The 26,712-nt window shown below is 37.5% G+C and overlaps 3 protein-coding genes across 4 annotated transcripts; 2 read left to right on the top strand and 1 right to left on the bottom strand.

The window, feature by feature from the left end:
• The first annotated feature begins 755 nt into the window (after positions 1-755).
• LOC127812863 (thaumatin-like protein 1) lies at positions 756-1,806 on the top strand. Its single transcript, XM_052353384.1, has one exon. It carries the CDS (start codon positions 871-873, stop codon positions 1,561-1,563), a length of 693 nt encoding a protein of 230 aa, XP_052209344.1. The 5' UTR covers positions 756-870; the 3' UTR covers positions 1,564-1,806.
• A 1,076-nt stretch (positions 1,807-2,882) lies between these two features.
• LOC127812865 (elicitor-responsive protein 3-like) lies at positions 2,883-5,263 on the top strand. The gene is made up of 5 exons (XM_052353386.1): positions 2,883-3,045; positions 3,769-3,834; positions 4,110-4,236; positions 4,702-4,816; positions 4,952-5,263. The coding sequence occupies exons 1-5, from the start codon at positions 2,979-2,981 to the stop codon at positions 5,003-5,005; spliced, it is 429 nt and encodes a 142-aa protein (XP_052209346.1). The 5' UTR covers positions 2,883-2,978; the 3' UTR covers positions 5,006-5,263.
• A 1,444-nt stretch (positions 5,264-6,707) lies between these two features.
• On the bottom strand, positions 6,708-24,912 carry LOC127812655 (uncharacterized). 2 transcript variants are annotated; one of them, XM_052353142.1, is made up of 8 exons: positions 16,857-17,975; positions 15,874-16,756; positions 14,593-14,718; positions 13,963-14,097; positions 13,772-13,867; positions 13,380-13,520; positions 10,009-10,072; positions 6,708-9,866 (listed from the first exon to the last, which is right to left on the bottom strand). In XM_052353142.1, the coding sequence occupies exons 3-8, from the start codon at positions 14,611-14,613 to the stop codon at positions 6,973-6,975; spliced, it is 3,351 nt and encodes a 1,116-aa protein (XP_052209102.1). In that variant the 5' UTR covers positions 14,614-14,718; positions 15,874-16,756; positions 16,857-17,975; the 3' UTR covers positions 6,708-6,972. The 2 variants fall into 2 exon arrangements, with proteins under 2 accessions (XP_052209102.1, XP_052209101.1); XM_052353141.1 differs by lacking the exons at positions 15,874-16,756; positions 16,857-17,975 and adding an exon at positions 24,535-24,912.
• Between the last annotated feature and the right edge of the window lie 1,800 nt (positions 24,913-26,712).

Here is a 26,712-nt window from a genome sequence, read left to right on the forward strand (position 1 = left end):
CGAGAGGCAGCGAGGATGAAAGAGAGTGAGAGCGAGAGCGAAGTTGAGAGAGGAAGGAGAAGAGAAGGGGAGAAGGGTTTGCAAGCAAGGCAATTGGGCTGGGGTGGGCTAGCCTCAGGTGGGCGGGGTTGTATATAATATATATATATATATATTCGGTTCGATTCGGATACTCACCATTCGGTTCAGTTTCGGTTCGAATTTTGGTTTGGTTTTAGTGAAAACCATAACCAAACCGTACCCATTGAAACAGTGTTCGATTTTTTCCCGAACCAAACCATTAACTAGTCAAACAATTTTTAACCGTGTTGATCGGTTCGATTTCGATTCAATTCCCCACAATTTCGATTGCAATTGTTATCTCTACTTAAACCTCATATCTATTGTTTGATCGAGACTTGACTTAAAATCGTATCTATTCAAATAGCATTATCCATAAAAAAATATATATATACTATTCGATACGCCTCTTATCAAATTAAACCATTTTTTCCTGCTTTTCACATTTTTGGGGCCCACCCGTTTTGGGGCCTAGCCACAGGCATCCGTGGTTGAGCCGGCAGCCCCGGCACCGTAGAACGGTAGAAGACAGGTCTGCAAGCCTAACTCTATGTCGTGTCCATTGATGATTGGCATCTGGCATCTGAGCTAACCTGCAATTCACTGACTTTGCACATCTCTCACAGACTTTGAAATTTCCAAGCGTGACCGGCAGCTGATTACAAATCAAAAACCCATCTCTAGCCGCGCGCCATGAATCTATAAGAACCCAAAGATGTAAGCTCTCAAAGCACCCATCATCAATCCAACCAAATTGAACCCAGAAACCTCTTTGGTTGATTTGCTTCCCCCTGTTGATTGGTTTCCAAAATGAGGAGTTTCGCCTTCTTGTTGCCGCTTCTCGTCACCTTCTGCATGGTGGCGCCTCGTTCCGACGCCGCCACCTTCGACATCCTAAACAAATGCACCTACACAGTCTGGGCCGCCGCCAACGCCCCCTCCTACCAAGGCGGAGGCAAGCGGCTCGACCCCGGCCAGTCATGGAACATCAACGTTCCCCCCGGCACCGTCCAAGCCCGCATCTGGGGCCGCACCAACTGCAACTTCGACGGCAACGGCCAGGGCAGCTGCAAGACCGGCAACTGCGACGGCGGCCTCAAATGCAAAGGCTACGGCAGCCCGCCCAACACGCTCGCCGAGTTCGCCCTCAACCGACCTAACAACCTCGACTTCGTCGACATCTCCAACGTTGACGGATTCAACATCCCGATGGAATTCAGCCCCGTCAAAGCCGGCACCTGCAAGGATCTCCGGTGCACAGCCGACATTGTCCGCCAGTGCCCGGCGGAGCTGAAGGCTCCCGGCGGCTGCAACAACCCCTGCACGGTGTACAAGACCAATAAGTATTGCTGCACCAACGGGCAGGGGAGCTGCGGCCCGACGCCGTTGTCGAAGTTCTTCAAGGAACGGTGCCCAGATGCTTACAGCTACCCGCAGGACGACCCGACGAGCTTGTTCACTTGCCCGGCTGGGACCAACTACAAGGTCATCTTCTGCCCGTGAACATCATGAAGCTTTTCTCCATCGCCGGCTTCCATTGCGGAATCTACCGGGAAAGTATTATATACATATATATATATATATACATGTATAAGATCGATCTCACTGGCTCGTTTGAAGGTTTTGTGAGATTTATCATTAGAGAGTGTAGTACAATAAATTTTGTGCACACGTGGTGGTGTGCACAGTGGAGTTTTCATGCACTTATAGCAAATAAATATATAAGAAAATTAATTATTACTTAAATACTTTTATTAATTTTAAATATTGATGTGTTGTATATTCATATTAATATGATATATAATATAATATATTAATATAAAAAAAGAAAAGCAAGAACATGAATAAAGAAATAGATGTCTCAATTTATATGGACTCTGATTAAACTTCATTCCTAAATAAGAATTTTAGAAAAAATTAACGATTAAGGATGAATATTCAGTCAATTCTATTAATGTTATGTCGACGTTCGAAATTGGTCAACGGTGATTCATTGGCCCGCACTGGTGTGTGAATCCAAGAGGTAAACAAGAAGGTATCTAGTCCGGTTTTCTGAGTCGCCGGCCTATCCCTGCAAGGTACTCCGAATCCCAAGTCAGTGAGTGGGCAAACAAGGATATCGGGTGTTTGTCAATTGGCAGAAAAGAATACACATACCTTCGCCTTTGGAAAAGCTGGTCGATATATATATGAGCAGAAACCCTCCTGCATGCGTTGTACGTATGCAGGTGATGGGATGGAATAGACGACCAGGATGTTGCTATAATAACAAGGTGCCATCGAGACTTCCATTAATGTTGATGGGATCTGTCATTAATGAGTATAAGATCCGTCATTAATGAGGATGAGATTTGAGGTAAACGCCCGAAAGTCCAGATACGACTATAATGATGTTGTAGCAAAGGAGTCAGGATGGGACCGGTATGGGCCGACAAAATAGATGTCTCAATTTATATCAACTCGGATTTCGCTTCATTCCTAAATAAGAATTTTAGAAAAAATTAACAGTTAAGAAACAATATTAAGTCAATTCCATTAATACTGTAATCAAAATAATTGAACTTTAATAAAAAATCAAACTACTGATGAAAAATGTCGTCGTTTAACATTTATTTTCATCGATTCAATTATTTTAATTTTTTTAATATAAAAAAGTGATTAAATCAAAATAATTAAAATTATTAAATTTAAAAATCAAATCGAACTCAATTGAAGCGAACCGAACTGAAATTTTTTAAATGCATTGACTTGAACGAAACGGGTTATTGTCAGCTTGGAAGTCGGGTCACCTCGGGTCGGATCAATCCGGACCGGCCCGAACTAGGGGGTACAAATAACTTGTCTCAGTTTAATTGAACCGGGGTCGAGTGTTTTCTTTTGAGGAATCTACCACTTTTTCTCCCTCTTTTGGCCGGAAAATGCCACGGGGAAAGCTCGAAGTGCTTCTGGTCGGCGCCAAGGGTCTGGAAAGCACCGATTTTCTCTGTAAGAATCCTTCGAAATTTGCCTTTTTGTCGTCCAGATTGCTGGCGATCGAATGATCGACTTTGTTGTTTCAGTGATTCTCCAATTGCTGTCTGTTTGGCTGCCGAGAAACTGGAAGAATTCGAAGGACGTGTAGCTTGAAACGTTATTTTTAGCTGAACTGATGTTTTGATGTATAAATCTGCGTTTTGGAATTTCTAGGAAGATCATCTTTTGTTCTGTTAAATTAGGCTGACATGATCGCTATTTTCAAATGCCAGTTTGAATTCCATGCTACCGAATTTGCATCTTTGAAGTGGTAGTTGACCAACTTGATCTTGATCTTGGATTTGAACTGAAATAATTCCATGCTGCCAGATGCTAATTTTTCTTATGTTTGCGATTGTTCCTCGAATCTGATCCAAAGAGCTATGTAGGTATTTCATGAAATTTTCGCTCCTTGTTTTCTTCAGTACTACTAGATTGGATTATAGATCTGTAGCTATGAAACAACAACACAACAGGCAAGTAATTTCTGGGCAAAAACAAGGGTTGATCAGAACAGAACTGGAAACTATTTATTCATTTACCTATATCTAATAGAACAGAGTGGAAATTTGGGATTAGCTTGCTAGAAGGGTTCTATTTGGATTGCTTTCTTGCATTTCAATACCAGCTATTTCTTAGAAAAATTTGCTTCTATGCTTTCAAGTTTCTTATGAGGCATCTGTCATGATTGAGCAGTTAATATGGATCCCTATGTCATTCTCACTTGTCGGACTCAAGAGCAAAAAAGCAGCGTTGCATCAGGTTAAGTTCCTAATGAGTTTGAGCTTTCAATATAATTTTCGGGGGAATGATAAGATTAATATCAGATCAAAATTGAATTGGACTCGACTCTCTTTATGATATATTGAGTTCAATTCTTAATTATACATATGCTTATATTTATGTCTTGTGCACTCTCTCTCTATATAACTTTGTACGACAACTAAATAATTCATTCAGAGCAATACGGGATGCATTGTATCGAGTCCCATGTTTCTTCTAATATTGAGTTTCACCGTTACAAATGGCTAATGCAGGACATGGGTGTGAGCCGGAATGGAATGAGACCTTTTTGTTCACCCTATCAGATGGCACTTCAGAACTTTCGATCAAAATTATGGACAGTGATAGTGGTTCAGAAGATGATTTTGTAGGCAAGGCAATGTGAGTGTTTCTGTAATGAACTAATTTATGCATCTTAAACTGGTTCGATTAATTACTAGTTAACTAAATCATGATATAAGAATGAGATAGCAGTTTTGTTAGCTTGTAGTCTTGAAGATTTAGTTTGCATACTGAACCTCTGCATTATTTTTGCAGGATCAGATCACACACAAAAATTAGGACAAAAATGATACATAAATTTAGCGTGATTCGATCTTAACAGACCCACGTCCACAATCCCATAATACGAACAGTACTATAGTTTTTGCACAAAGGCCTCCAAACCCTCCACGACATAGTTCTTGCACAATTAATTTATAAAAAAAACAACCCAACCTGCAATGAAAATAATTTATGTGCTTGAGCATCCAAATGCAACGCATAACATCAATTTAAGTTTTTTGAGACTTCCCTAGCAGTGCTGGTAAACAGAAATTTCTCATTCCTTGAATATGGTACCTACAGAATTCCACTTGAGCCAGTGTTTACAGAAGGAAGCATCCCTACAACATCATACAATGTGGTTAAAAGTGAAGAATATTGTGGCGAAATTAGAGTCGGGCTCAATTTCATCCCTGAGGTCAGTTTCTAATATGTGATCTTCAGTTTGAATCAATCTTTGCATGTGTTTGATTCCCTTCATTAGCATTTTATACATTTTAGTGTGTGTTTGTGTTTGTATGCATGGCTTACCTTAGATCTGTTACCTATTCAGGAGTTGACTACGGAAGAGGAAAACCATGGTGGATGGAAGGAGTCTTCATATTGAGGAATCTCCTAGCATCCATGAATCACCATATTGTTTTCCAGAACTTGAAGCAATTGATCTGTTTGGTTGATGAGATTTTTTCCTCTTTATTTCGAGTACTTGCATGTTTGTGTAGTTTCAATTTGACGCCAATGTATCATTTTCCTTTCCTTTGCATGTACTTGTGAATTTGTGATAAAGATGCTTGGGTGTTGTGTTCTCAGATTGCCATCTTTTTAATATATGCTAAAGCTCTAAACTTGGGTTTTTGTGCTCTCAGATTGCCATGTTTTTAATGTATGCTAAAGCTTTTAAGTCAATAAAATTGTATGATAGATTGGTACTTTCTGAACCACCATAATGTAGTGTTGTTACACAAGCCCGACCAAGTTTTCATATTTGAAAAACTACCCTCCTTAAAGAAAGCAAAACATACATTCAAAATGAAATCTTTTAGGAGTTAGCTTGCAGATCGAATTTAAGCTGAATAGAAGGGGGATATGCTAGGTAATTGATAAATAAATTAACATTCAGAATTGATTTCACTAGATGAACCAGTGTACAATGGTTGGTTTAGGTAGCTGGGGAAATATTTTCTAAATCAAATTTTCAACTATGGTTTGATTGTGTCTTGAACCATAATTAAACTACTATGTAGCTTAAATCACCCAAATTATAGCTTAACAATTTGAAAAATGTAAAAAAACAAAATAAGTGAAGTTCAAGAATTAATACACGTCTAACAAAATTAAAACAATTCATGAAATATCAAAAATCATAAAAAAAACATAAAATTCAAAATTAAAAGAATATGTCAATGCATCAAACACACTTCATTTCAAAGATCTAAATTAAAACGTAGTCTAGAGTGTTTTTTTGTGTTAAAAATGGTGTTGGACTAGTGTTTGCAAAAGGATTTTTTAGGTTTTAATTCAAGAGTGAGTAGTTGATTTTATTGATTTGCCGAATTATAAAACCAAAATTAACCATCCATACTCAATTCTTCCCAAACCCCACAGATAAATTGAGCAGATTAGGCAATTTGGTTTTTTTTTTTTTTTTTACCACGCTTCTCGATGAAGTCAATTACACCAACTGTAACTCGTGAGTTATTTTTATCTATAATTTTATATCTTTTATAAAAAATCTATAATTTATGTTAGGTAACTAATAACCAACATAAAAATTGTCAAGATCTTCTTATCATAATTATAAAAAGAATTAGATTTACGAAGAAAAAAAAATTCATGCAACAAACAGACTTGTGCATTATAAAACAACTAGGATGAACCTAACCCTATTTATAAACTGCCTTCTTAACAAAGCATAGCATCTCCAATCTAAAAATAAAATAGAAAACAAAGCATAACATCTGTTCTGCTTCAGTTCACTTAATGTATCCACTTTACAAGGATGAAGATAAACTTATTTTATACTCTAAAAGACTATTTAAAGGTATAACTTTTGATTTTAAGCTCAGATAGAAGAAAAAATTATGTTTAAGTAGTGATAAATATACTAAATTTTAATTCTAATAAGCGAGATGAAGTATTTCAATTCTACCTGGCTAATTATTTTTATTTATATTCATATTTTTTATAAACCTCTTATAACTCATATCTCATGTTAAATAGTTGACAATCAACGTAAAAATTGTCATAGTCTTCTACTCAGGAATTCCAAACAACATATGAAATGATTGAAGATGTAACCAACCCATGTGTGCATAATGAAATTCTTAATCTAAGTCAGGAACAGATAAAAGAATACCTTTTCACTTTATCTATTTCCCTTTACCCCAGCTCTTCTAGCATATCTATCTCAAGCGCAAACTAAGCATAACAGATCAGAAATCCTTATGGCTAATACTACAAAGGCACTGCTTCAGTTAATACACTCACTCTGCAGTTCAGTTTAACACCTGCAAGATCAGTGCCCAGCTAGAAATTAAGGTCTGTCGTTGCTTATTGCCATCAGAAAACACTACCTCATGAATTCTTTCTATGGTGATGTCCTTGGCTTCCATCCAAGTTAGGCTGTTGAGGTATAGTACCACTACAACCTGGTAAGATGGCATTTCCAGGAGGTAGGAACATAGGATCTATCGATGACCATGGCGCGGGAACAGGCTTCCCTGGCGCAGAAGAATTTGACGAAGTATCCGTTTGAAAGAAGTTGGGTATGCTGAAACTTGGTGCTGCAGAGCAATCTTCATCTTGAGAATGTGAAGAGTCCCCGTGTTGGAAGTAACTCTGAAACTGGAGATTATCCTCGAAAGGTATTGCTCCTGTCAAAGTTTTAAATGCAAAATCTAGGCATGGATCGGACCAAATATCCCCAAATGGATAGAGGACTTTGGATTCTTGATTTTCCTTATCTTTCTTCTCAGCTTCCTGCCTTACTGATTGGGCTAGTTCTTGAACAGCTCGGTCCTCCAAAGGCTTCTCGCTTCTGTTTGTCACCTTAATATTTGATGGAGCTTCTGTGCAAGCGTGATCACCCGTCTGTAGAACGGGATGAAATTGCAGAGGGATGCTGTGAACCACATTATCAAGGGATCCCAAGGCAGCTTGGCCCTCCAAAAGCCTGCCGATGCTTTTCAGCTCAACATTTGAAGGAGCTTCCTTCAATCTCAGAGCATTATCTGCAATATCCGCCTTGAAAACACTCTGAAATTGCTTAGGTTGGACCGTAATATCAATGGCTTCCGGGGAAGCTTGGTCCTCCAGAGACATTGCCCTTCTGTTTGTCAGCCGAACATTTGATGGTGCTTCTGTGCCTCTGAAAGCATAATCTGGAGACAGAAATCGGTGAGAGGCACTATTGGCCACACTACCAAGGGCTTCCGGAGCAGCTTGGTCCTCCAAAGATCTCTTGTTTTTGTTTGCCAGCTCAACATCAGATGGAGCTTCTGTGCTTCTCAATGTGTGATCTGCAGTAGCCGTCTCTGAACCAGTCTGACACTGCTGAGAGGTTCTCCTTGCCACATCATCAAGAGCTTCCGCAGATGGTCCCATTTCACTTCGACCAGACCCTCTAGCAGCAGCTCTAAGAGCTTGCTCACGTAAGTCCCAGTTCATTGCCATCTCTGGTTGGATCCCTGCAAGTCGTTTTGAAGACCTGGAAGGCAACTGAAGGAATTTTTTGTTCTTGGGTTTGCTCGAGCCAGTCTGAGCATTTCTATTGATATTTTCTTCCAAGATATTTTTTCCCAGATTCTCCATTTGGATTATCTCAGTTGAGGGAGTGGAAACAACCCCATTTTCAGCTGGGACTCTCTTGTCTTGTTCCCTCTTGGAGTCCTTGGCTATTGGCAGTGATGAAATATCATTATTGAGATCAATGGGCAAGCCAACTTCTGTTACTCCTAAGCAAGTATCACCCTGAGAATGAGAGGAGTTTACTTGTTGGTGGAAGTGACCTTGAAACATAGGATCATCCTCGATATTTATTTCCCCCGTCAAAGTCTTAAATGCAAATTCTAGACATGGATCTGACCAAGAAACCCCAAAGGGATAGCAGGACTGCGATTCTATATTTTCCCCATCCTTGTTCTCAGTTTCCTGCCTCACCAGTGGATTATCCATAACAACTTGGTCTTCCAAACGCTTCTTGCTTCTGTTTGACATCTCCCCATCTAATTTAGCTTCTGTGCCTATCAAAGCATCGTCTGCAATCTGTCTCTCTGGAATAGTCAGACACTGCTGCGGGGAGCTATGAGCTATATTATCAAGGGCCCCTTGGCTTGGTTTGGCATCATTTTCACCCGAGTTCCTAACTGCAGCTCTAATAGCATGCTCACTTAGCCCCCAGTTGGCCACCATCTCAGGTTTGTGCCCCGCAAGCCGTTTTGAAGACCTACAAGGCAATTTAAGTTCTTTCTTATTCTTGGATTTGCCAGAGTCGGCTAGAGGTTTTCGGCTGCTATTCTTTTCCAAGCCAATCTCTTCCAGATTCTCCTCTCGTAAGATCTGAGCTAAGGGGCTTGAAAAAGTTCCATTTCCAGCACAAACTCTCTTACCTTGTTTCCTCCTAGAGCCTTCCTGAACATTAGACGAGTCTTCCTGTTGCTGGAAGTGACCTCGGATAGCATGATCATCCTCAACAGTTATTGCCCCTGTAAGAGTCTTATATGCAAATTCTAGGCATGGATCTGACCAAGAATCCCCAAAAGGATAAAGGTGTTGAGATTTGATATTTTCCTCATCTTTCTTCACAGTTTCATGCCTTGCAGGTTGGTCATCTGGAACAACTTGGTCCTCCAAAGATTTCTTGCTTCTGTCCGACAGATCAATTGATTGAGCCTCTGCATCTCTTAAACCACGATCTGCAATCTGTGTCTTTGAAACAGACTGAAATTGCTGAGGACTGGTATGCGCTACATTGTCAAGTGTCCCCAGAGATGGTTTTCCTTCGTTTTGACCAGATGTTTTATCTGCAGTTCTTAGAGCTTGCTCACTAAACGCCAAGTTGCCCACCATCTCAGGTTTCAGCCCAGCAAGCCGTTTGGAAGTCCTACAAGGAAATATGCGTGCCTTCTTATTCTTTGATTTCCTAGAGTCTGTCTCTCTATTATTGTCCAAGCCATTATCTTCACCATTCTCCCCTCCTATGATATCAGTAGAGGGAACAAAAAGAGATCCATTTTCAGCGCCCAGTTTCCTTTTAGAGCCTTCAGCACTTGGCAATAAGCTGCTAGGATCATTACTAACCCTTGTCTCAGCACACTCAACTACATTATCAAGTGAACTTTTCCCTTTAGAAGTCTCAGCAGTAGGAGTTGCAGCGGTCATTACATCAGCAGACACACTTGTAGTTTGCCTTTTCAGTAACCCCTCAGCATCCATTGTTTTTGAGCTGCTTGCAACGCTATTTTCTGTACCTGCAGCACTAAACTTATCTCAGAGGCAAGTAATTCTAACCGTGTCAGTTATCCAACCACCCGTTTGACTTGTCCTGAATTAGGAAGCTACATCCAATAAAACACAAACCACAGACAAGGGTACCATTCATTGATCTCTAACCTGAGAAAAGTTCTCTTCTGGTTGCATGGTGCCCTAACTTCTGCTTCATAGTTGTAGATGGTACCTTTGAACAAACAGACACAGATATTGTCAAACAGTTGGAACTTCTCATCCATTAGAATGCCTAATGAATTAACGGGCGCCAAAAGTATGTCAAACTGAATTGTAGACAGGTTTCACATGCACGTGGCAATTATTGCAACAAATGACGAACCAGGCCATAAACTGGACTTTAGTTTTCAGAGATTGCAAGTGAGAGTAGAGAACTTAGGATAATACATCACCCTTATTGAGGTTAAACCAGTTAACAATGTTGCAAAAGATTAAGTTTCAGATATGCTTTTTTCTCATATCTTTTGGCCACTCCAGATTTATAGTGTCCTTGCAATTGCCATATTAATGTTGAAGAATGAAAATATAGCAAAATCCAACAATATAATGTTATTGAGGAAACAAAGCACAGCAGCTTCAAGCAAAGTTCCAGAAACCATGATATCATCGCGGTTGGAATTTAAAACTTTATTTTGAACACTTAAAATTCCAGTATTAAGAAATATAGTCCTAGCAAGATTAGTAAAAAAAATGTCCCCACATCTATAACATCCTCATTCTCTAGGCAACCAAGTTTTCAAATTTACACATCAGGTTAAGTTGCAATTTTAAAAACCACAGTCAATTAAGCAAAGATGCGCCAGCAAATTTAAAATAAGAATCACAATTAAGCAAATGTGTAGCACTTAGTCCCTTGAGAACAAGGTCACTTGACCTTGGCCACTTGTTTTCATCCTGAATTGGGGATATCAAACGTCTGTGCTACGACCAAGACACTAGCCTGATAACACCCTTCCAATTTTGGCACTAGCAAGCAAACAAGAATTCAAGTTAACATTGCCCAGAAATTGCACATAAGCTGAAACACCCAAAAATGACAATGTAGAATACTAGAAAAATCCAAAATAGATTAGGAATTGGGTGGGCAATTTTCAGAAACACAAATTAGAGGAGGATTTGGTTTGAGCAACTGCCAAATAGAAGAATGGAGTGTGTGAGCACGTGTTTGAGAGAGAAAGAGGGAGAGCAACAAAGAAGGTTGTTGCGCTGTGGTTCTTGAGAGAAAGAAGAAAAGGACTCAGGTAAATAAATTATTGTTGGACTACATCTTTGGAAAGTATTATACAAGGATTGGGTGAGTGGTTATTTCGGTGATATACATATGTGTGTGTTTTGGAAATTATTCTCATACATGTGCGAAACATGTTTTACATGAATACTAAATTCTCAATGTTTAGTTAGATATTATATGGCATCCTAAAATCGTGGAAATAAATTGAGATCATGAGTTCGAAAAATTGATATAATTGAGAAAAAAATTTATGCTATTAGCATGAATATGTGGCACAAGAGAGAATCTAGTTTCACAACTACTGGGGGAGAGGCCAGGTTACCCCCTCAGTAACTGCACCGGGTATATTTAGTATGAAGGGACCATTGCAATGAAGTCTAGGGATAAGATATGTCCATCTACAGTGGAGTCAGCATAACTCTGACAGCTAGAACCAGCTAATTATTTTGATTTGTATTAATGTATGGATAAATAGTAAATAGTAATTTACATCAAAACAATTATAAGAAGAAATAATCAACAAATAATTGAAGCTAAATATGATAATTACTTTAAAATACGGTAATTTTTTAAATTATGTATTTTTTAATTCTTAATAATTACAGATGACTTGAAAACATTAGATGATATAATTGTTTCATATTTTTAAATTTTAAGCTAAACTAGTTATAAATTAACCCATTGGAATTTATAAGGGGTAAAATCGGGAATTCATAAATAATGTAAAATAGGATATTCTAGCAAGCAATGCTTTGTATAGCGTGGGTGGATTTGGCCAGCAGTGGATTAAATGGGCAATAAATAGGTTATAACTGGGTAAATTGGGTAGGATAGACAGGCGGATTTGGTAGTGAATTGGGATTAAACAGGGTGATTTGTAAACAGGTCGGATGAGGTAGTGGCCCCACCCCTTGCCAACCCAAAATATGATTTCATCACATACAAGTATTGGGGCAATTCTTAGTCAAGATGGGAAGCCAGTAAAGCTTTTTAGTGAGAATTTACGAGTCTAAATGCTTTATTCTACTTGTGATTTTTATGGTTTCATGTAAGCACTTCATCATTGGCGGGATTATTTGTCTTACCGGGCATTTGTGGTTTATCGGAATTATCAAGCATTGCAATATTTAAACTCCAAGTAGCTTAACAACAAACATGCTAAGTTGAATTCATTTTTTGATGAGTTCAATTTTTTCTTGAAATACAAATGTGGATATTCCAATACCGTGGCTCATGCATTCAGCAGGCAATCTTTACTCGTAACACTGATAAAACACAAGTTACAGACTATGAAGAGTTAAAAAATAGTAGAAAACTTTCATCTCACCCTACGTCACTTATCCCTCTAATAAGAGGAATTTGGTCCATAACTAGTTTGAAATAGAGATAAAAGGCATCCAAGTAATCACCTCAAACGTTGGCCAATTAACCAGATTGCCACATGGCATAATGGAACCCTTACAAACCTCTTTCAAGATTTCATGGAATGACACAACCACCCTAGACTGACTTTCATTGGAAGGTTGTTAGGACCTCATTTTTCAATATTTCATGGATGACACAACCACTCTACCCTGACTTTCATAGGAAGGTCATTTTTATTTTCTTCAACTATAAACAAATAGATAGATTAACAAAGAGAACGACACACATTCAACCTATTGTCACTCTGCTGAATTCTCTATCAACCTCCTCCAGGCTGGTTCAGTCTCTCTATTCCCCCTTAAATCTGGTGGCTCCATATTAGTGACAAGTAGAATCCCAGCTCAACCCTATTTCCAGGATCCAATCATTCAAAAAATTTACAACATATTTTAGAAAACCAAAATGCGCCTCTAATAAATTCAAAAGATTAACTGAATTTCACATGGCATGCATAACAGAAACTTTTGAGCACAGATTTACCTCTGATATAGTATAATGCATGTGCCTTTATAGTATGAACATACTCTTAAGTAATTAACAATCCATTGCTTCAAAGCAATTTTGTACAAGATGGCCACATCTTTCCAACATTTTAAAGTTTCACAAGATAATTAATCATATAGGAACAGAAATAGACATTAATCCTCCTTTAGTTAAACTAGTGCTTCAATGAACATGATACGAATGCAAAAATACCACTGAGCAATCATTTACTTTTGTTGCAATTTCAATAGAACAGAGTAATTTAAGAGCAGTAATGAAGAGAGTCAGCTATAGAAAAAATTGAACTATTAGTTGGGGCACCAAGGAAGATATAACTTACAGAAGTCTCTTCATTTAAAAATCCCAGTTCATCCCTCTTCCTTGGTTTGGTGGCACAGCTGTTTAAGTCTCCAGTTTCCAGATAGCGCAAAACGTCTTTATGGGAGAAAAATACATATCCACTTACAGCATCCGTGTAGTACTGTAGTAATAGATCTCCATCAAAATTCATTCATAAGTCTCAAAAAATTCTACGACCGAAAGTACAGTACTCAAAAAAACTCTTAGTAATTGACCATGCAACCAAAGCAAGATATCCATCTATACCAACTCACATAGTGCTTGTACAATTTTTTTTTTTTTTTGGTGGGGGGGGAGAAGGGGACCACAGAAAAGGAAATAAGAAAAATATGAATTCAAGTGCTAATAAATGATGGAAGAAGAAATTCAGACCGGGTCTTTTCTGGTTTTATTGTCCTTCTTCTGAACTCTAAGTTCTTTTATCCATCCAGGAGGTAGCCCGTCAGGGTTAACCCTCTCGACCACACCCTAGAATATCACTTGAAAATCAGAGCTTGATCTTGGATTAAGCATATGAAAATGCTGTCTTATCAAATTTATCTCAACTAACTATGGAACAAAACCTTTTTCTCAGACTGATTGCTAGATCCCACTTGCTCCCATGTTGATGTAGAATTTGTAAGCTTCAGAGTTTTCACCTTCTGAGACTCCCCTAGCTTCAGAGGGCTGTTCAATCCATTTAATTCACGCATGTTAAGCTGAAAAGACAGCAGATTCTAATAAGAATATTGGTAAAATGTGCTTATGGCTATGTAAGAAACACCAATTCCTTAATTGCAAAATCAAGTCAAATTTTCTCAACTATATTCTACAATATTAACTTCCTAGAACACACAAAAAATGGAAAGGCAAATTTCACCAGGATGAAAATAGGCTTGTTTCTAGAATATGAAAGAGGCTTCTCTTTCAAGTTGCAAGCAGATAAAAATGAAGCTTTTGGTGGAGACCTCCCCGAGCAGGCTGAGATTGGACTCACACTAATTATTGAAACTTTGATTATTTAATCAACACCTATCACATATTTAATATGATTATTGTGAAATTAAGATTTGACCTGATAAATGATATGAGCTTGCTGTAAACACTAAATATCCAATGGTAATGCAAATAATGTGCTATTAAATATTAATGCATTCAGGCATGACATCAAATGATATTATAACTTGAGAGTGCTATGATTCTTGTCAACATACACAAACAGAGTCAACATCCATTTTCTTCTGTTGGGATGTGCAGCTATTCCGCTTTATGGTTCTAAGATAATCAGAAACCTTCAGCTTTGAGTAGAATTTGCACCCAGTCAGCGGATCAATATAAAACTGCAATAACAGAATAAATAATCACGTGAAAAAAACATATGCATATAGCACAATAAGATAAATAGCATCTGATCCATTCAAGCAATATTAGGAAGCAACTACGTTATGTTATTAAAATTTTCAAATTATTAAAAGATGTAGAATAATGAAGATCTTTCAAAATTAGGAAGTTTCATACTGGTTTAATTAAATATGCAACCCTGATGGTCAATTGGCCAAATTGCCACCAAAAAAAAAAGAAGAAAAAAACAATGATAGAACCAAAAAAATTGCAAATTATACAAAGGAATGTACTTGCAGGAATAACGGCTTCACATGTTCAATTTTGGCACAACCGATACAATAATACACCAAACATTTGGCCTACCAGCCACCTAAACCATACTAAGAGGTCTGCATATCGCCCAAGGGAAGAACGACAATATAGTCAAAATGATAACAAGAATAATAATAATAATATAGAACAAAGGGAGAACATGTTAAGATGCAATCAATGAAAAGTTAAGTAAATGAAATAAATCCACTAAGCATATTTTGGCTCTTACCAGACCACTCAAACATTGATAGCATGACTAGGATTTTAACATGCCAAGGTAATACCCTTCCCAAAGTCGTTCCTAATATCTAAGTTCATGGAAAATTCAAACCATTTTCATACATTTATCTAGAAATTGTTATGAATTAGAAAATGGTCATTTCTCTCTCTTTCTCCCTTCCCCTGTTCCAGATATTAAATAATTAATCTTTTCATCTGCAAATTTATGCAAGCTTTATATACCTCTTTGCAGAATTTAAAATTTATTTTTATCCATGCATTATGAATTAGAAAAAAAGCCACCAATCAAGGATGGCAGCTTTGGTTAAGTGTATTAAAAGCACTTAGAAATTATCATAGACCAAAATATCTTGATTAATTTAAATGAATGTGTACAACATCCTCTTTTAAGGAGAGGATTATTAGCAAAAAAGGAAGGAGATAATTGACAACATCCTACCATCCTAATTTACATTATTAACTTTCTATATTTACATAATATTTACATAAAACACTGATCCTAGAATATTCTAGAATCAAGGCCAGATCAGTCTTAATTGAGCATAATTCCAGCACTCCCCCTCAAGTTGATTTGTAGATGTCTTCCATAGCTAGCTTACCAATAAGTTTATCAAACTGCTTCTTATGTAGACCCTTAGTAGTCAGAACATCAGCAATTTGTTCAGTTGTTGGAAAGGATGGCATGCCATATTATTCCAGCATCGATCTTCTCCTTGATGAAATATTTGTCCACCTCTATATGTTTTGTACAGTCATGCAACACTAGATTATGAGCTATAGAGATGGCAACCTTGTTGTCACAATAGACTTTTATAGATATTGAATGAGAAAACTTTAGCTCTTCAAGTATTCGTTTGATCCACATTCCCTCATAAATTCAATGGGCAACAGCTCTAAACTCTGCTTCTGCACTACTTCTAGCCACCACATTTTGTTTTTTGCTTCGCCAGGTGACTAAATTTCCCCCAACAAAAGAACAGTAGTCCGAAATAGATCTCCTATCATCAACACTTCCTGTCCAATCTGCATGAGTGTAGATCTCAACTCACAGGTGACCATGTTTCTTGAATAGTAACCCTTTGTCAGGTGTCCCTTTTAGATATCTTAAGATTCTGTAAACCACCTCGAAATGCTCTAGCCCTGGTGAGTGCATAAACTGACTTGCCATACTAACTGCAAAAGAAATATCAGATCGCGTATGAGACAAATAGGTTAACCTGCCCACAAGTCTTTAATATTGTTCCATGTCCTTCACTTCTTCAGCTTTAGCAGCCTGTAGTTTCACATTAGGCTCGATGGGAGTCTCCGACACCCTGCAACCGAGTAAACCTGTTTCTCCAAGAAGATCGAGTACATATTTTCTGTGATTGACAAAAATACCTTCTTTGGATCTTGCAAACTCCATTCCAAGAAAGTATTTTAGGATTCCCAGGTCTTTAATTTGGAACTCCTTCGCAAGTTTCTTCTTGAGGGCTGCTAACTCTGTCTCATTATCACCAGTTAAAATAATATCGTCAACATAAACAATCAAAATTGCAATTTTACTATCTTTTGAGTGTTTATAAAATATAGTGTGATCTACCTGACTTTGAAGGAAGCCATAATTGGTAATTGTCTTTCCAAAGCGTTCAAACCATGCTCTCGGTAACTGTTTGAGACCGTATAGGGATTTCTTCAGTCTACATACTTTGTCACTCCCAAATTTCTTTTCGAATCTCGGAGGGAAACTCATGAAGACCTCCTCTTCAAGATCACCATTAAGAAACACATTTTTTACATTAAACTGGTGTAGAGGCCAATCTGAATTTACTGCAAGAAACAACAGGACTCTGATAGAGTTTATTTTAGCAACAGAAGCAAAGGTCTCTTAATAGTCAATCCCATGAGTCTGGATTTAGCCACCAGCCTGGCTTTGAACCTATCAACACTCCTATCAACCTTACACTTTATTGTAAACACCCATTTACACACTACTATTTTCTTGCCTTTGGACAGATAGACTATCTCCCAAGTGCCACTTCACCTTAGAGCATTTATCTCCTCTATGACTGCTAATTTCCAATTCAGATCATCCAAAGCTTCCTATATATTTCTTAGAACAAACAAGTGTGAAATCCTAGATGTGAAAGCTTTATGATTTTTTGATAGTCTGTGGTAAGAGAGCTATTTAGCAATAGGATGTTTAGTGCAACTTCCGACACCTTTCCTAATTGCTATAGGAACATCAAGATCAGGAATAGTAGGTGAATAATTGATAATAGTTGAAGAATCAACTGGGGAACTATTGGGTATAGTTGAAGGAAGCAAACTAGATGTTGAAATGGGATTTTCTGAACTTACAGTGCCATTGTTCGGGTTTTCAAACTGGTTTTGTGTAGAGTTGACATTCAGATCTTTGTTCCTTTGATGAAATCTCTGCCTAATATAAACCTGAATCTCAAAATTCGGATCGTGATAATCAGTTTGTAGTACTTCTCCCCCTGCACGAGAAACCCCTTCACTTTGTACCAAAGAATCAGAATCTCCTAAGTGACCATTATCAGAAACATGTGATTCTTAAGTAGGACAAATTGCATTTAGAAGTGGATCAGAAACATCCCAAAAAATATCTTCAACTTCATGCAGCGTTCTAAAACACGCTAGGCGCTAGTCGGGCCCCAAGCTGGGGCCTAGCGCCTAGGCGGGGCCTAAGCGGGCTTAGAAAAACTGTTGATTTTTTTTTATATTTTTTAATTTTATGATGTAACTTAATGTTATTTTTAATTAAATCATAGTTAAAAGTGGCATGAAAATATATATATCTAATATATATAAATAGAAATATATATATTTACATATAAATAGAAATAGAGAAATATATATATCTAATATATTTAACATATAAATAATATATATATATCTAACCTATAAATAAAAAAATTTAAATAACATAATAAACCCTAATACTAACCCCAACAACGAGAGAGAGAGAGAGAGAGAGAGAGATCCAACAGCGCCAGTGCGCACGCGAGCGAGAGAGAGGGGGGGTCAAAAGCGGAAGCAGAGATGGAGCTTGACAGCGGCGACGGCGGCGTTGACGCGGCGAGGACACGGCAGCAAGGATGGAGTTTGATAGCGTAGAGGCGATGAGGAGGTCGCGATGGAGCTCGAGGCAGCGAGGAGGTACCAACGGCATTGAGGCAGTGGCGGCCTTGGCAGAGAGGAGTATGAGAGGGCGACGGCTAAGAGCAGTATGAGAGGGCGACGGCTGAGAGGAGTAAAAGAGGCTTTGGAATCGACGAAAGGTAAAATTTAAACACAAAAATTAGGCGCCCTAGGCAACTAGGCTTCGCCGCCAGCTCGATTAATCGGGCCGGCGCCTACAAGGGCCGCCTAGGCCGATTTTTAAAACACTGACTTCATGTTTCTCCCCTTGAAGAGAATTTTGGATAAAATAAGGTTGTTTTTCAAAAAACGAAACATCCATACTGATATTGAATTTTTTTTTTTTTTTGTGCGAGGATCATAACACTTATAGCCTTTTTTATGTGAGACATAACCCAAAAAAACATATTTGACAGCCCTAGGGTCAAGTTTGGAATGAAATTGATTAGGGATATGAACATACACAGTATATTCAAAAACTTTGATAGGAAGATCCGAATGTAACCGAGTGTTGGGAAAAACTTCTTTTAGGCACTCAAGAGGTGTTTTGTACTTTTAACACTTTAGTGGGTATCCTGTTTATCAAATAGGACATCGTCAAAACAGCTTCATCCCATAAATATTTTGGAATATGCATAGAAAACATTATGGCACGAGCGACTTTGAGTAAATGCTTGTTTTACGTTTAGCAATGCTATTCTGTTGAGAAGTATTTCAACAAGTAGATGTGTGGTGAATACCTTTTACTTTCAAAAAATCCCCCAAGTGCTCGTTAAAATACTCGGTACCATTATCAGAGTGTAAAATACCAATTTTGGTTTGAAATTGATTTTCAATCATAATGTAAAAATTTTGAATAAGTATTCAACTTCAGATTTTTTGTGCATCAAATAAATCCAACACAAACGTGTATGATCATCAATAAAGGTAACATACCACCGTTTGCCAGAAAGAGAAGAAATTTTATATGGACCCAAACATCACTACGAATTATATAAAAAGGTTTGGACGCTTGGTAAGGTTTTGGTAAATATGTAGAACAATGATTTTTTGCCAAGATGCAACTATCACATTGAAAAAGGGAATAATCCATTCCTTTAAACAATTCAGGAAATAAACGTTTCAAATAGGCAAAACTAGGATGACCTAGTCTAAGATGCTATAGCATAATTGTGTCTGGAACAGGAATTGAACTAGTATTACTAAAGCCCTAAGCTTTTTTATTACCAACAGAGATATCATCAAAGTAGTAAAGACCTTCAATCATCCTAGCACGCCAAATCATCGTCCCCAAAGTCTAACACAATGAGAGTCAAAGAAAGTAGCCCGATAGTTAGAATCTTTGTACAGTTTATTGACAGATAAAAGATTGCAATCTAAGTTAGGAACATGAAAGACAAAAGTGAGATTAATATTCTCAATCAGTTTAATAAGTCATTTGCCTGCAATAGGTGAGAAACTACCATTGGCGATTCTGATTTTTTTCATTTCCAGAGCAAGGAGTATAGGTATTAAAGAAATGAGAAGAACTAGTCATTTGATCGGAGGCTTCAAAATCTATAACCCATGGAGAGATATGAAGACAAGAAAGGGCATTAGGTTTTCTATCTGTGTGTGACAAGGAAACACTAAGAACACCAGATGAAGAATTGGATTTTAACAGCTACAAAAGTTGATCAATTTGCTCTTTGTTGAAGGGACCAATATCAACCCCATTGGTAGTAGGAACCCTACAGTGGCTATTTTCTCCTTGCTGACTACTCTTCCAATTGGCAGGTTTACCATGAATTTTTCAACAAGTCTCATGAGTATGGCATGGCTTGTTGCAATGGTCACACCAAACCCGAGGTCGCTCATCACTCTTACACTGGTAATTTGCAACCTTGTAGGCAGTAGCATTAGTAATTAAGGCAGAATTTTCAAGTGACTCACCAATAATCTTTTTTCCTAGCATGACACTCCTTCGGCTTTCTTCTCTTCTAACTTCAACAAATACGTCACCGATAGGGGGGAAGGGGAGACCGGCCAATGATCCTTCCTCGCACTTCATCGAACTCGATATTGAGACCAGCAAGAAACTTGTAAATATGGCTATCTTCAACTAGTTTCTTGTGGTGATTGCAATCATTTGTAGATTTCCACTCATACGTGTTGAAGAGATCAAGATCTTGCCACAATCGCTTCAAAGAATGGAAGTACTTAGTGACAGAATCATCTCCTTGTCGAATCTCTCCCAGTTTCAAAGTCAATTCAAAAACCTAATATTGGTTCCCCAAGTCAGAGTACATTTGATTTATATTATCCCACAATTCCTTTGCAATAAGATAGCACATATAATTGGAACTGATATCTTCATCCATGGAATTGACCAGCCATGTCATTACCATGGAGTTTTCAGCATCCCAAATGGAATGTGATGAGTCATCCGCTGCAAGTTCCTTCTTGTCCCCGATAAGATAGCCAATTTTCTCTTGCCCACGGATATACATTCGGATTGACTGAGACCAACGAAGAAAATTATCACCATTTAAGCGGATAGTGGTGATTTGGACAGAATAGGTTGGTTGGGTCACTGGCATTTTTGTTGGGGCAGCAGCAGCAGGGTGTGCAGTGGTTTCAAAAGTGACTTCGGACATGGCTAAGGAGGAAGAAACGGGTTGACAAGATCTGGGAAGTGGCTGTCGGTGTAAGGGCGGCAGCTAGCGGCTGATGGCGAATGGCAGTCAAGGCACAAAGATCGCAAGCGGTCGGCAGCATCGACGATGTCTGGTGATGGCACCGATGGATCTAAGATCAGCGGCGACTTAGGATGGCCGATGGAGTGGTGTCGGTGGCTTGGTGATCGTAGAGGAATGATAGGGCAACCTAGGGTTTTTCACAATGTACAGCTATAATTTAGTTTGGCTTTGATACCAACTTAGAAATTATCACAGACCAAAATGTCTTGATTAATTTAAATAAATGTGAACAACATCCTCTTTTAAGTAGAGGATTATTAGCAAAAAAGAAAAGAAATAATTGACAGCATCCTAATTTACATTATTAACTTTCTATATTTACATAAAACACTGATCCTAGAATATTCTAGGATCAAGGCCAGATCAGTCTTAATTGAGCATAATTCCAGCAAAAGCTCACAGCTATAACTGGAATTTATTGGGAAAAATTTACTTGTAGCTAAAATAGAAAAGTGCAGAGGATAGCTCTCTTTCCCCCAACAATTTATCGAGACGGTGTCGCATATGCTCATTAGTACATCAGGCAACTTGTTGCCAAGCAAAATATAGATTTGCATTAAAAGGATGGCAACTCTTTCTTTCCCCACACCCCCAAGATGGTGCAATTTGTGAATATAGAAATGTATCGTGGAGATTGTAGTGAGAAGGGCAAAATGTTAAGAATATTGTCAGTGCATATGCACCAAAGTTGGATTGGAAGAAGAGATAATGGAAAATTTTTGAAAGGATTTAGATAGGTAGTTGCAACAAATACCTACAAAAAGATCATTGTAGGAGCTGACTTGAATAGTCATGTAGCTAAAAAAGTTAATGAGTAAAAATGTATATGGAGGTCATGGCTTTGGAGAAAGACATAATGAGGAAAAAACTGTTGTTGGATTTTTCCTTGGCATCCGATCTCATTATATCTACGTACCGTTCCCAAGAAACAGGATGAACATTTTATCACATGTAAAAGTAGCTTATCAACTACCCAAATAGACTTCTTCCTTATGAGGCCAAAGGGTAGCTTGTCATGTAAGGATTGTAAGTTAGCGAGAGAACGGCTAACCACTCAACAAAAGCTTATTGTTATCAACTTCCATAACAAAAAATGCAGGACGAAGACTGATAAGAAGTGAAACCCAAAAATCAAATGATTCGATTTGAAATGCAAAAGCAAGTTACTTCCAGGAAAAAAAGTTATGATAGAAGAGATTAAACTGGGGAAGCTGAGGCAAATCTAATGTGGCATGCAATGGCTAATATAATTCAAAAACAACAAAAATTGTTCTAGGTTAGTTGAAAGGAAAAGGAGTCATGGTAGTGTAGTGCAGAGGTATAAGAAAGAAATGAATAAATCAAAACAAGAAAATTTGCTACCAGATTTGGCATGCATGCCCTGATGAGCAAAATTTTGAAAATGTATATTTTAGCAAAAAAGGAAGCAAAGCATGCCATCAGTGAAGCAAGGTTAAGAGAATATGAAAATTTGTATTGAGACAAAAGACTAAGTTGGCTACGATATGAGGAAGAAGAACAAAATATTTTAACCAAAATGAAGTATATAAAAGACAAAGACCAAAAGGTACTGGTAAATGAAGGAGCTATGAAAAGGAGATGGAATGAATTTGCAGTGCTATTCAATACCTGTGGATAAATAAATATTACGATGCAACATCTTAGTAATTCTTTTTAAAAAAACTAATAATTTTATACTTTGTAGACATCCTTGTCTAAAAGAAGTGGAGCAAAGCATACAAATGAGAAGAATGATAAAGTTGTTAGATTGAATAGTATCTCAAGACCATGTAGAGATAATAGGTTGTAAGACCACATGGAGAAAGAATAGTTATTCCCACAACACCAGGACATGAGAAAAAAAGATGGAAATGGGAATGTAAATGGAAGTCGAGGGTCAAATAGAAAAAGCTCAGGCACCTAACGAGAACCAGTTCCGTATCGATCAAGTGAAGTAGATCGTGGAAAACATGCTGGAGGTTATTCAGGGTGGAAGCCCAAGTGAACCCAGCAAACTGGAGCAATATAGGAGGATGCAAAAGCCAGTGTTTAAAAGAGATGATAATGCTGACCCCAATGTTAGCGAATATTACTTCGAGCAGAAGGAGAAAATACTGGACCACCTGGACTATTCTGTTGAACAAAAGGTAAAGTGTGTGTGGTTTATGTTGGAAGATGAGGTGGGAAGGTGGGGAAACGAATTTGAGACAGTCCAATACGATCACATGGGAAAAGTTTAAGTAACTCTTCGAGTCTTCAATGCAAAAAAAAATTCAAAATGCAGGAAAGTATGAGTCCTAGATTACTAAATTGATTAAGTACGTGCCCATGTATCAAAAAGATGACAAAAGGAAAGGAAGTTTCCAACAGGACTTCGTGTTGAACTGCAACGAAGACTAAGTGCATGGGATATCAGGACCCGTCCACGGGCACATACATCTATTGGTATTTTTTTCACATGTCCGAACATCTTAATCATTTTTCAAACATCTTATCTCCAATAGGTACCACTCCAACCTTATTACGGGAAAACAACAGTAGGCTGCAGCTTACTAAGTTTTTTAGAAAGACTACATCAACTAGGATCCTCCCAATATGTATAATGACATCAAGGAGACACAGCAATATGACTTTAATATTTGACCAACTCAAGGCAATAAATCCATCCAAGCAATTGGGATGCCGAATTTGGTGGAAAAGTACAAGCAAGGAGCCAAAAGAGCAACTGGAGGCTAGGAACTCACCATCAATGAAATTGCTTCTTTTGCCTTGTGCTTTATTTCAGATTAGGGAAAAAAATAATGTTATTACCTTCCACTACTTATGAGCAGTAACAAAACAATATGTATTTATGTATTCAAGGACTCCAGCAAACAACATTTCTCAATAGCATACTCGTCGGGAAATAGATAACCCAAAAGTTCCATAAATGCGGATCAAAGCAACATGAAGACAAGAGACCTATTGCCGAAATGATAATCATAGCTCAGAAATCAAAGTTACATGCTTGCACAGAGGTTCATACCAAATTTTGCAAGAGTAGATGTAAACACAGAAACGAAAGATCACTTCACCACTAGTAGATGTAAACCAAATTTTGCACAAATTTCCCTAGGGCGTCGCTCGCGTTCACCACTAGTACAATCAAAGTAGCACGGCCAGTAAAAGCGAAAGATCACTTCAAACAAGCAGGTAATTAAAAACCAAAAATATCGTATCAAACCAGCAACCTCCTCAATCGTTAATTCCAACAACTTTCTCAAAGACCAGCACATACGAGTACCCTAGTTACCAACTCCCGCAATTTCAGCACCAAGTCTCAGCTACAACCCAAAAACCCTAGGAACACCACGAAACGAACTCGATAAATTATAATACCTTCACTTTGCGGCCGCCGTTCGTGACTTTGACCTTCTGAGTCCAGCCATCGGGAAGCCAGTCCGGCGTGTTTCCGGCGACCATTTCGCTGCTGCAATCTGGAGTCTCCGGCAGCAAACAGCCGCAAAAGGGGACCCCTTTTCAGAAGATCAAATCCATCCCATCCCAGTATTCATCTAGATACACCGATTTCTCTCCGGAAATTCTTTACTAGTTCAATTAGCTTTCGATGTTTCTCTGGGCGCGATGGAAAATGGATTTTTGCTGAATTTGGGGGCTTCCGTTCGCTGAAGCAGCAGAGAGAATACGATAGTGAGAAGTGAGAGCACACGTGTTTGGGAGCCTCTAAATAGTCTCTGTCGGGAATGCAAACGTAGCTCCTTCCCTTCTCGCTTTTTCCCTTGTTTTCACATTTGAGTTCGTTTGCACATATATATATATATATATAATAGTCAAATACATTGTTATCGAGAGGTGACTCGAGTGACTCTTATTTCTATAAAATTTAAAATAAATGAAACCAGATATGCCTCGTAAACTTAATTAAATAATTTTTTTTAGTATATATATGTTCTAACTAATTATCAATAAATAAGTATAATGATTTTTAATAAATAAATTTATCATTAAATAGATATTGAAACTTTTAACTTTTTTTTTTTATTATTCATTTGGGGTACCCGGACTTACGCCCAACTAATCCTCAAAGGGTGATGACCTTCCCCCTAATACATGCCCAGATAAATTTGAATGCGGATCTAATCTATATATATTTAAAGTAAACTTTCGAGATAGAACCATGCTACATGTACACTATTTTTGTACATCTTGGGCTACACAAGGGGTATTATGACCAAAATACCCTGCGCCTCTCCATGCGCCTCACGCACCTCTATGCGCCTCATGAGGGGTTTTTTGTCATAACACCCCATTTTGTAGCTCAAGATATACAAAATGGGTGTACCAATAGCATTTTCCTTCGAGATATAGCTATCTTCCCTATAAATTCCCTTCATCTCGTGTGGATAGGACTTTCAGATGAGTGATAGGGCGCACCAAGACCCTCTCTCCACAAAAACAACAAACGAATAATAAATGTCACTAATCGTCGCTAAATTTCGAACCCCGATACCCTTGTTATCCTTCTAAGTGACTTTTAACATTTATTTGCATGCAGAGTTAGATCAAGACCAAAGACAGCAGCCTATGAGCACAGTTGAACAAGGCTCATAATAATATATTATAAAACATAATTTAGTTAACTTCTGTCTTCACCAAAATCGAAAAAGACCACACTACATATGCTTATTTAAGGAAAGAGTTTTAATTCATATATGTTATGATTATTTGTTACTAATAAATATTGAAACTCATTGTAATTAGTGAATAAAATTACAAAAATATCGTTAAGATAACTGAATATGGAGCGATTCAATTACTTGTGATTTAACTAGAATCTTTAATTTTTTTTGTTTGTTGTTATAATTATGAGACTCGAATATGTAGCTACAAATTGTTTAATTTCAAAATAATGAAATAAAACACAATAAATAGTAATATTTGATTCTTTTGTGTTTCTGTATTTCTAAATCCTATAAATAACTACTTTATTTTGAGGGCAAATGTAACATGTAATCTACGTCTATTCGAGAGGTCTAATCGACTTGTGATTTACTGTTCACTTAAGTTAAGGACATGTCAACATATGGGTTTTAGAAATGATTTTGATCAAAAATTGTACGTTGATTGAAAATCTTTTGAATTTTTCACGTAAAACAAATTATAATGTATTATAAAACATGACCTACTTGTCTCCTATTTTCAAAAAATTTGAAAAAGATCACACTACCATAACCTTAGTTAAAAAAAAAACCTTTTAGTTCATATAAAATCACACTACCATACCCTAAATTGAAAAAAATCTTTTAATTCATATATGTCATAATTGGTTATTAATTAATAAATATTGAATCTCATGTTATTAATGGATAAGGTTACAAAAATACCGTTAGGGCAATTAGACACCGAGCGATTCAACTACTTGTAGTTTAACTAGAATCCTTAGATTTGTTTTTATTACAATTATGAGACTCAATATGTGTTACATTACATTGTTTAATTTCAAAATTCTGAAATAAAACACAAGAAATGATAATATCTAGTCCTTCTGTATTCCTA

Source organism: Diospyros lotus, chromosome 11 (genome assembly GCF_014633365.1).
Source record: "Diospyros lotus cultivar Yz01 chromosome 11, ASM1463336v1, whole genome shotgun sequence".
In the NCBI taxonomy this organism is placed as follows: Eukaryota; Viridiplantae; Streptophyta; class Magnoliopsida; order Ericales; family Ebenaceae; genus Diospyros; species Diospyros lotus.

What these genes read in the sequence shown, in the direction of transcription:
- LOC127812863 (XM_052353384.1), top strand. Translation starts at nt 871, where the DNA reads ATGAGGAGTTTCGCCTTCTTGTTGCCGCTTCTCGTCACCTTCTGCATG.
- LOC127812865 (XM_052353386.1), top strand. Translation starts at nt 2,979, where the DNA reads ATGCCACGGGGAAAGCTCGAAGTGCTTCTGGTCGGCGCCAAGGGTCTG. An exon ending in AAAAAGCAGCGTTGCATCAG is followed by an intron (nt 3,835 to 4,109) that starts GTTAAGTTCCTA and finishes TGGCTAATGCAG; the next exon opens with GACATGGGTGTGAGCCGGAA. An exon ending in GGCTCAATTTCATCCCTGAG is followed by an intron (nt 4,817 to 4,951) that starts GTCAGTTTCTAA and finishes TTACCTATTCAG; the next exon opens with GAGTTGACTACGGAAGAGGA.
- LOC127812655 (XM_052353141.1), bottom strand. Translation starts at nt 24,618, where the DNA reads ATGGTCGCCGGAAACACGCCGGACTGGCTTCCCGATGGCTGGACTCAG. An exon ending in TTTTAAATGAAGAGACTTCT is followed by an intron (nt 10,073 to 13,379) that starts GTAAGTTATATC and finishes GTTTGTTCAAAG; the next exon opens with GTACCATCTACAACTATGAA. An exon ending in CAGAAGAGAACTTTTCTCAG is followed by an intron (nt 9,867 to 10,008) that starts GTTAGAGATCAA and finishes TTAGTGCTGCAG; the next exon opens with GTACAGAAAATAGCGTTGCA.